Here is an 11,075-nt window from a genome sequence, read left to right as displayed (position 1 = left end):
TGCAACAACATGGATGGAGCTGGAAGGGATCATGCTTAGTGAAATAAGCCAGAAAGAAAAGGAAAAATACCAGATGGTTTCACTCATAGCAGGAGTATAACAGACCAGGCGAGAAAATAATAATAATAATGAACAGCTTTGTACCAGAGACATTTTATGGGGGTGGAGTGGGAAATGGGATCAAAAACAGTGGAAAGAGGGAAATGCACTGGATTATGGTGATGGCGCATGGGTGATTTGGTGATGGGAAACCCATGGGGATTATAACTGAGATGAGAAAATGTACAAAATGATGTAAAAATAAACTACTATATTATTAAAAGAATACCTACAGCATGCTTTTAATTTTGATTCTACATGAAGTGTGTGTGCTGGTAATAGAGTCTCAGGAATAACTTTAGAATTGATTGTATAAAATGAATATGTATGTTTAAAAATTGACACAATCATAATAATGGCACTTTATATTGAGGAGTCTATATTGATTTTAAGACTATGATTAATCATAACTGGTAAAACTTTCATGCAAGAACTTGACCAAATGCCTTTGGTCATCTTTGATTTTCGATGAAAGTTCCAGTTCATCTCCTATTACTAGTAGACTTGAGCCCTCATTCTCTGTGGTACCTTTTTCTTCTCTAATTCTTTCTGTCCATGGGAGCACTTCCACATAAATAAACTTCAACCAAGTTCTTGTTTGAGCTCTACATTTGGGATAACCCCAAAGAAGAAAAGAGCATCTAAATAAAGATATTATATTTTAATATCTGAAACTAATGCAGAATAGGAGATACAAGCAGTGTTGTTCTTTAGAAACCAGAATAAACACCCTTTTTAAGATTTCATAATCTTAATTATAATTAAGGCCTTTGGCCTACATATCTTCTTTGTACTATAAATTTTAAATATTTTAAAGCTTTGAAATTTTAACTTTTCAAGGAAATTAAACTCAAATAGTAGGAGCACTTATTCTTCAGGAAAGCTAAGGGCTGTTCAAGAAACAACCTTCCCAGAAATAAACATGCACATCTATGCACAGTTAATTTGTACCTGAGGAGCCAAGAATTAACCACGTTTTTTTTTTTCCTTTTTAATATAATGCATTTCTAGCATTTACATGGTGTTTTGGAGATTATCAGACACAGTTCACAGATAGCTAATATCTCCTTTAAGTCACTGGCCGCCAAATTCGTATTATTAGCTTCCTTGTAGAGATGATGACTCTGATACACAGGACTGTCAAGGTATTCATTCAAATTCACATAACCAGTAAGCTGGGAAGTTAAGATGGGAACCAGCTTTATTTGGTTTTCAACCTGGAGTTCTCTCCCCTGGGCCAGATTGGGCAGGAAAACGAATCATGCTTCTGAGTCAGATGACTCAGTCTTGAACTGGCCAGCTTTCTAGCCATCAATGTGATGTTGGTACTAACTGTCCTGAGTACCAGTTTCTTTGAAAAAGAAAATAATATTCTTTTTTCCTTCTATGAAAAAGGAAATAATAATACCTATCTTGCAGTTTCCATACATTTCAACAAACAAAATAACTAGTTCATTACCTGGTTCATAACACATGCTGGCTATGAACATCTGTAAGAGAAACCCACTGCTTCTATTTCACAAACTTCCTGTACATTTGTAGGTGAAATGATGAATCAGGGAAATGTTTAAGGTGACTTGATATCATGTCACCTTGCTTAGTTCCTGAAACCACCTCCCGTGAAAATATGTATGTGTGTCTATCTTGTGGTACCCCTGCACATAAGTGCACACGGTACTTGTGTGCATGTGTTGGGTACATCAGCAGTTCACCATGGTCCAGGCTGTGTGGAACCAGATAAAGAGATCAAATGTGAGCATTTATCTGCTGCAGATAACTGGATACTGGCTCACAGCCATACATCTAGCTTATCTCAGCAGTTCCCAACTCTGTTACTGAGCTCAAGTAGCTCAGAGTTTATACTCCCAAATACCCCAAGTTTCTGTTCTGATGACCTTCAGATTTTGAGTAACTCCCTTTAATACACACAGCTATCAACTCACAAAATAGCACTTATTTTTGAGTGTACTTTATTTACAATTGTTCATTCTGTCTTGAAATCTTTTAGAATCACATTGATTAAAATCATTGCATAAAATAATATTCACTGTATTTGTTACATATGGCACAGGATAATTTAACACTTTACAAATGTTCATTGATGCACAAATGAGAGAAGCACCCTTTGCCAAAAGCAGTACTGTAACTTAGTTCAATTTGGCTACCGTAGAACTTTTAAAACATAACCATGAGGTGGCGCTGTGGCCAAGTGGATTAGGTATGCTTTAAGCTGAGTTTTCCCTATGGCATTTAATTCCTTTCTTTACAGAGGATCAACCATTCAACTTAGAGTAAGTTTACTTTATCTTAATAGTATTGACTAAGAGCGAGTCCTTTAATCACAGACCCTTAAATCATTCAAGAACTGTGCTTCACTGGGATAAAGGTTCTATTTTAAAAGTTGTAGTAGCCTCAGATTAAACACAAGGGCCAAAGGTACCATTTTATTTAATATCAATCTATTATATACGAAGAAAATTGTTTTATTTACTCTCATACAATTGTGTGAAATCTTCCTGCAAAATTAGATAAACTTCCAGTTTATTTAAAGAGTTGATACTTATGTTACATTTTAATCTGCTTTGATAGCAATAAAGTCATAGAAACATTAGAACATGAATTCACATTTAAATCGACATGATACAAACATGCACATATGTGTATATATTGCGTGTTTCCATTAATGACTCTTACTTTTCCTCCATATAAATATATAAATATCAAATAAAGTGCATGAGAACATGTCTATGTATGTGTACAGATACACTTGTCTATATACACTTGAATAGATACTTATGAAGAGAAAAAAGCACACATTTGTAATATACATAGTTGAAAGACATCTGTCAGGCAGTATTTATGTTCATTCTGATCAAAATGGAGTATATGGGGTAGAGTCTGTCATTTTTCTCTAATATGTAATGAGATGCACAGTTATAAACTAAGGCAAATGCATTATAGCAGAGACTTTTTAACACGGTGTTTTTAATCAGTCAATGTGGTGTAATCATGGAAGAGTATTCAGTTCAAATGCAGTCTTGATACCAGTGGCTTACTAAAAATTCTAGCTTTGAACTAACACCGTTCCTGTAAGTACGTGATTTCTAAATTACATAATGGCGCATCCCACATTCTTCAGTTTTCGAATCTGTCACCATTTCGAAATACTGGGGGCAAGAAATTATTCCCCATTCAATAGAAATGCTTCAGTATTGTAATCACGCATCTTAACAGCTTTCTCAATAAGAATGCAATTTAACTGAAAATAACAGAACATCAAAGCACATTGCTGCTGTTAATCTCCTTTACTCTGTAGCAAACTTTGCAACAAATATTACCTTACTGCTTTTTTAAAGGGTGCTCAGTGTCAGTGAATTAGTTTTCAGGTAAGTGGAATAAAAAATTTGCTGAAAACTTTGTGTAAGCTGGTCTCCTTTGAAATACATATTTTTGTTACTTGCAAATTTTTACTTCCACTAGTATCCCCCCACTTTTTAGCTGGTATTCACTGGTGACCCATCAAGAAACTTATTAAGACAACTACCTTTAATTATACAAATCTGTTTCTCAACCATTTAAGAAGGGAATCAGTTTAACTGATTTTTGAAATGTCTGGTAATGTTTTCTACAAGGACCGTTTCAACTAGGTCATTTTCTTTAAAGGCAAAGATCTTGTTTAAATTACTTTTATATCTCTAATACGAGAAAATTAATTCACATATAGTAAACGAAGTTGAACTGTTTTAGTAAGTAAGATAGATTGATCCGAAGCATCAACTTATATTGATGGATGCCAGGAGGAAAGTCACCTGCACTGCAGACTCTTCTGCTCTGAGTAGCCAGAAACCTGAGTTTATTCCTCAACCCTGACATGGTTACATCAATACAGCTTATGGCTCAGAGGATCACATGCACGATGCAGTCATTAAGAGCAAGAAACCGTGGTGCTGTTTAGGAGAAGCAATTTCTAGCAATGTTTTGGTAATATTAAATTACCCTTTTGATAGTTCACCTTGTAGAACAAATGCTAAACAACACCATATTGGAAATTGAGAATAAAACACACATAGTGGAAGAAAAAGCAGCAATAGTTATTAACTAACATTTAAAATCTTTTTCACGTCTGAGAATAATGAGCTTGAAATGCAGCAAATGCTGGCAATTTTTTGTATATTTTGAAATGCATTTATGAAAAAGCAGGAATGAAAAGTTGTCAAGTATTTAATTATCTTAGCAATCTAGGGTTCATCTCACTGTTCTTAGTGCTTTTATTTCTTTTTTTGCTTTTCAGAATATGTATGGCGGTAAGTTTTAGAGAGAGTTTTTCTTTATTTAGGAAGCCATTATATTCAACCAATTTTTCACTGTTTATAGCTATTTACAGCAATACGTAACCAACGCATGCCATCAATGAACAATATTGTAGCAAGGTTTCCACTTGAAAATAGAAGTTAATTGAGATTTATGTATGGCCTCCTTATATGTATATGATAAAAGCTACTTATTTTAAAGACATATCATTTACATTGTTAAAAATAAGTATCATAAAGCTCACAGCTGAAATGCTGTCAGAACATTTTTGAAGTGCACATTTTGTGGCATTAAACCCTGCTTTTCATTGACAGATAAAATGAGGCATATGCATATTATTGTTGGCTTCGCTAGACTGACTTAATTTATTTTGGCCTCCCTATTTCTTTTTCTTTTCAGATAGGTGAAAACTTGCTCAATGTGCCCTTTACAGTTGCCATGGCAACTAGTCTATCACACACAGCTAACCTTCTCATTCACTGTGCTGACACGGTCTGTAGGAACATCTTCTGCATGTTCTGAATGTTGCTGTTTTCCTAGAGTAACCATAGTACAGTTGTTGTCTGTTGTCTGGGCGTCATTCTTTGAATTCCTTTTTTGTCCTGCTTGGAGTTGACTGGACTTGTAGGCCAAGGCCGGTATAGTGTTCACTAAAATTAACTGCAGTGGCTTTTTATTTTCCTTGTATTGACAGTGAATATAGCGTGAAAAAGCAGACCTGTAGGTCTTGTTGAACAGTGTGTACACCAGTGGGTTGACCGCTGAGGAGAGATAGCCGATCCAAACGAACACGTTGAGCAGGGCTCCGATGACGTCCTCATTGCAGGACTCTTTGCAGATGACAGCCATTATGTTCGTGATGAAGAAGGGGCACCACATCACCACGAACAGAAAGAAGACGATGCCCAGCACCTTGCAGGCTTTTTGCTCGTTGCTGATGGACTGCATAGTCCTTCGGCCGTAGGACCCAGGCTCCTTGTGGATCGACCGCTGGAAGAGCTTTTCTGAAGACAGGGAGCTCTGAGGGAGGAAGCTGAAAGAAGATAATTTGGCCCGGTTGCCAAGATCACTCACGCACAGGGTCGCTTCTTTCTGGAGTGACTTGATGGTTAGAAAGTAGGTGATCACCATGATGGTTAAGGGAATGAAAAATGACACGAAAGAGCCGATCAGGACAAAGTTATCATCAGCGAGTAAGCAACTTCCCTCCTTAAAGACCTTGGAATCATCCTGTAGCCCAAAGACTGGGATTGGCATGGATATACCTGGAGATGGATGGGAAATGAAACGTGGTTATTGGGGAACTGAGTACATGAAAGCTAGAGCATCAGCAAGTAATGGCGGCTGTTCAAAGGACTTCATACCCGTTAAGTGAGAATTTAAAATTCTCTTGGATTCATTTATGTGTATTTACATACTCCTTTACTGAGCTTCTTTTCTTTATAAAGAAATGTAATACATCTAGCTTTAGCTTTTTCATGCTGCATTTTTCTGATTTTATCATCACACTAATTAATTGAAGAAAATGTATACCCAGACAAAAGAAAAATAGTTATCATTTATGCCACCATGCAGACAATATCCATTAACAATTGGATTTTGTTTCTTTAACACACATACACACACAAACAAACAACACATGCACAATCACATACACACTTTCAAAAATGGAATTTGGAGACTGTATTTCATATCCAAATCTGACATTTTATCATAAATATGGCTTATGAAATTATAAATAATATGTTTTCTTTCTCGAGATGTTAGAAAATACATAGAAGTAGCAATGAATAAAGAAAAAATACATATATTCTCACCAGCTAGGGACAATCCTAAGCTGTATTTTTTTTTTTTTAAAGATTTACTTATTTGTGCATACAGAACTGGGGTACAGGCCAGAGGCTCAGGGGCGGCGAGAGGCTTCACCATAGAGTGGAGAGACGAACAGGCAGATTGATGAAGTACACTGCTGAGGGGAGCAGCGGGTGGGTAAGGAGAGGTCTGCCACGCCATGTGGTCACCTCTGGGGCAAGCGGGAAATGAACTCATGCAGAAGTGGCTTTTGCTTCTTAGTGTTGTGCTTTAATCTGCTGCGCCACCAGGGAGGGCCAATAAGCTGCATTTTTTTGGTGGCTTTGTTCTTCAATTTGCAGGTATATGTAAGTATGTATGCATAGTTAATATGTTATGTACAGTTTTAGATCTGCCTATTCCATGTAATGTCAAATCGTGAAAATTACACAAATATTTTTTATTTCAAAATGGTTTTCTAATGTGACTTTAAAGCAAATTTAACCAATTTTGATCTTTTTGCAAACTTTTTTTTTGTTATTAAACATTCTAATACAAATAAAAGAAATGGAAACAAAAGCCAGTACAATGAGCCCCATTGCCCATCTTCAACAACTGTTAACTCCAAACCTAAATCCCTTCCTATTGCAATGTCTCCCATGCTATTTTAAAACAAATCCTGAACATTTTACATTTTATCCTTCAACTTGTAAATGTTTTATTATGTGTATCTAAGAGCTATCTGCTTTAAAAAATCCTAGAGTTCCATTGCTCAGCTGTCCCACAAATTTCACTCTTGTGTTTTCAGTGGAACATTCATAAACATGGGTTACAAAAAAAAAAAAATCAGTAGCCACAGACTTCTGTTGAAAAATACAAGAGTTTCGCAGGGGAGGAAATGATACATGACAACAAGAGCCATGTTAATTTGCTCTGTCACTTGAGCTTGGGGACTCTGAAATCTCACTCAGGAAGAGGGCTTAGGCAGAAATGGGCAGAAGTGAGGAAAGGCAACATCTGGCCTCTGGTCATGCTCATCTCTTCCCCATGATGACAGGAACATACTAAAGGCGGCCTACACATCACGGCCACTATCGTGTAGTATTAGGACATACAAGTGTTTTCCTCTGCTGGAGTCTGGGACTGGCCACTGCAACCCAATATGAAGGAAGAATAAGGTAGTGGGGAAGGAGAGGAAACATGGACTGAATACTCTGTCAAACTTAGTTTAACATTGCTTCTTTCTCAGGCACTCTAGGAGAAAGTGAGAATAACATTTTTTCTAACCTCTGCCCACATTTTTAGTTTTCAGAGTGTAAATCAATAAGTGTATTGGTCACTATTTCTAACCACTCTTTTTTTTTTTTAAAGATTTATTTATATATGCATACAGAACTGGGGTACAGGCCAGAGGTACAGGGGCAGTGAGAGGATTCACCAGAGACAGTGTGGGGATCAGAACAGGCTGACTGACTGATGAAGTACACTGCTGAGGGGAGCAGTGGGTGGGTCAGGAGAGGTCTGCCGCGCCATGTGGTTACCTCTGGGGCAGGCGGGGATCGAACTCATGCAGAAGTGGCTTTAGCTTCTTAGTGCTGCACTTTAACCCGCTATGCCACCAGGGAGGGCCACTCTTACCAGTCTTTTGCATCAAATATGTGGTCAGGACTCAGTCAAGAATACAGGTTCATTATAGAGTTAAGAATCTTGCCATTCATCTGGCAAAAATTCTTTTGAAGATCCTTAGCATACTCAGAACAGAATTCAATTCCTTCCAGCCATGGATCTGACTGCCTTAACCCCATATCACCTCATACTACCCACCTTTGCAAAGAGGGGACATTTGCTTGAGTTAATGTAAGTTTAGCACAAATCCTTCTCAGTGACATTTGCCATTATTTTAACAGACTTAATTGATATTATTTGTCACTTGTCTATGAGAGGCCATCCACAGTATTCTTGGAAGGTGGCGATAAATGACATCAGAGCTGTCCTTAAGGACACTTCCTGCATTAATGACTCTTCATTTCCTCTCTGTTCCTGGCCCATTGTTGGGAACATTCTGTGGGCCAAGAAGAGATGGAAGAACTATGACTCCAAGAGGAACGCCTCTGAGACTTACTATACACACCCGTTTTGTTTAATCCTTCAGAAAACTCATGATTGTAAATGTTAAGAGTAGGATCCTAAGAAGAATTTTTTTTCCCAAGTGTTTGAATGCGCACCCTTGAAAGATGTATTTTTTACTACACTACAGGGTGAGTACAGCTGGCAGTGTAGCTGTTTACTGACTAGAAAAGATGCTTTGGAGTGAGAAAAACCTGGTTTTGTGTCTTGGCTCTGGCCCTGTGCTTTTTGCCTGCAAACCTGATTCCTTCAGGTCTCAGCTCCTCATCTACAGCCAGAGGCTGGTACCAACATGCCTCTGTGGATATGGTGAGGACAAAACGAATAAAAAATTAGGGCACCCAGTACAATCAGTCCAGAGGAGAGGTTCTACCAGTGCTACATAAACATGAGTGAGTTTTCTCTGAGGAATTACTCAAATTAAATATATTAACTTGACTTTGCTCTTTTTGCTTTGTTTGCATTTACTAGGCTTTAATATAGATGAAATAGATTTTCTTAAACAAAAGGATGTTAAAAGGAGTTTTGACTACTGGCTATATAACTAATAAATATAGTTGCTAACTTCTGGCATAGCAACAAAGGGTCACCATTATTTTTAATTTTGTAGTTAAAACTGTTGGTTTCTTCTCTGAAGTGATAAATTACAGCCATTGCTATTACTAGTGACATAGATAAACCAGATATCAAATATACAAAAACAAAGGTGTATTATTTTGTTACTAAAGCCTTGGATGTGCATTTTCCTAATTAATACAAAGGAAGTCACTGTCTGAGATCTTTTATCTATCTGTGACCTCACATTATATGTGGCAATTTTCAACTAGTAAGAATATGGGATTATCTAAAATACCATGCACACACACATACTCCCTTCTAGAACAGCTTGATTTCTGTGATCAGGGAAAGAAAAGGAGGTTGGAGGCACTTGCTAAAGTAGATTCCCTTCCTTAACTGCCTGGGTTAGAGAACCAAGTGAGGGTAGCTATGCCAACAGGGCACAGGCAGGTTACTTTACACTGAGGGAGAGGATCAAACCGATTGGGTCTTTAAGTGGCCAGTTTATATCTGTATATGACAAAAAGTTCTCAATATTCCCACAAGCCATTCATTTTTTGACCCTCACTCGAGGTAAGGGGTCAGCAAGGCTTTGTGGAAAAAAGTAACTAGGTGGTTAAAAAAACATTCAGTAAGGCCCTCCCTGGTGGCACAGCGGGTTAAAGCACAGCACAAAGAAGCTAAAGCCACTTCCGCATGAGTTCTATCCCCGCCTGCCTGCCCCGGAGGTGACCACATGGCTGGCAGACCTCTCCTGACCCGCCCGCTGCTCCCCTCAGCAGTGTACTTCGTCGATCTGCCTGTTCTGTTCCCCACTCTGTCCCTGGTGAATTCTCTCACCCTCTGCATCTCTGGCCTATACCCCAGTTCTGTATGAGTAAATAAATAAAAATCTTAAAAAAAAAAAAACACTCAGTAAAGGAGGGGAAGGAATTTTACACCAAAGAACTAGAACACATAGATAGGCTCCGTGGGTACAATAAGTAGTTCAGAAACACGTTCCTTCCAAGAGAGATGAAGACGCAGGCTGATATCCAAGATTGTGGTCATAGCCGTCTCCACTGCATTAATTTTCTGGCTGCTTTGTTTGATAATAGCTACTTTTGGAGACCTGACATCTCCTTTCACTTAAAATTTTGCATATAAAGCATTTTCCTTTATGAGCAAACAGACAGTAGTTTGAGCTACGTGACTTTGCATTTTGTTTATATACATTTTTGAAGAGTGAAAAATAGCAATCAAAATTCAATATCAGTATTGCTTCCTCCATGAACATTTTTATTTTTTTTTTCTTTAAAACTCAGACAGTGAGGCCCTCCCTGGTGGCACAGCGAGTTAAAACACAACACTAAGAAGCTTAAGCCAACTTCCACATCAGTTCAATCTCCCCTGCCCAGGAGGAGATCCACATGGCGCTGCAGACTTCTCCTGATCCGCCCGCTGCTCCCCTCAGCAGTGTACTTTGTTGATCTGCCTGTTCCGCTCCCCGCTCTGTCTTTAGTGAATCCTCTCACCCTCCCCATCTCTGGCCTGTACCCCAGTTCTGTGTGCATAAATAAATAAATCTTAAAAAAAAAACTCAGACAGTGAAATGAATAGAAACAAGGAAGAATGTGAGGATTCTGAAGGGTTTAGCTAGTGTCTTTTGGGTAGCCCTGCTTACTCTTTGCACATAAAGTTTGTACCTCTGCTAACATCTAATTACAGTCTGAATAAATGGCTCTCAAGAACTGGCTATAAAAGACAAAATGTATCCTTACCCCTGGATTTTTGCATTTTATTTTCTGGGACTGAATGTATGTCTGAGACAGTGTCCTCAGGCAAGAGAGAAGGTGGACTTACTGGGTAGCAATCCCTTAAGGAACCTTGGCAATGGGACCCAGAGATGTGGGACATGAAAGAAACAAATACTTCTGGCCTCAGGTGAAAAGACCAAATTTTGGTGTGTAGGTTTAATTTATCCTGGAACAACTCCTTTTCCTTTGCATTTTAACACATGCTGACTTTTTTCAACTAATGTGACAGAAAGACCACAATGAAGATTAGATCAGTCATATAGGGGTGAGTCAATATTAGGCCACTGAGGCTGGACTTAGCCACTTTTTTTTTTTTAAAGATTTATTTATTTATTCGTACAGAACTGGGGTACAGGCCAGAGATACGGAGGGTGAGAGGATTCACCAGAGACA

At 38.1% G+C, this 11,075-nt stretch overlaps 1 protein-coding gene across 2 annotated transcripts in view; it reads right to left on the bottom strand.

The window, feature by feature from the left end:
* Positions 1–2,026: 2,026 nt before the first annotated feature.
* The window catches only part of HTR2A (5-hydroxytryptamine (serotonin) receptor 2A, G protein-coupled), a 58,281-nt gene continuing 49,232 nt past the window's right edge, over positions 2,027–11,075 (bottom strand). For both annotated transcript variants that reach the window (XM_004680258.2, XM_012723374.1), the window contains exon 4: positions 2,027–5,675. In XM_004680258.2, the coding sequence (XP_004680315.1) occupies positions 4,864–5,675 (812 nt within the window). In that variant the 3' untranslated portion in view covers positions 2,027–4,863. The remainder of the gene's footprint in view (positions 5,676–11,075) is intronic.

This window comes from Condylura cristata, unplaced genomic scaffold, assembly GCF_000260355.1.
Source record: "Condylura cristata isolate star-nosed mole 26May11 unplaced genomic scaffold, ConCri1.0 scaffold00010, whole genome shotgun sequence".
In the NCBI taxonomy this organism is placed as follows: Eukaryota; Metazoa; Chordata; class Mammalia; order Eulipotyphla; family Talpidae; genus Condylura; species Condylura cristata.
The sequence above is the reverse complement of the archived record's forward strand: the minus strand, read 5'-3'. Positions and strand labels throughout refer to the sequence as shown.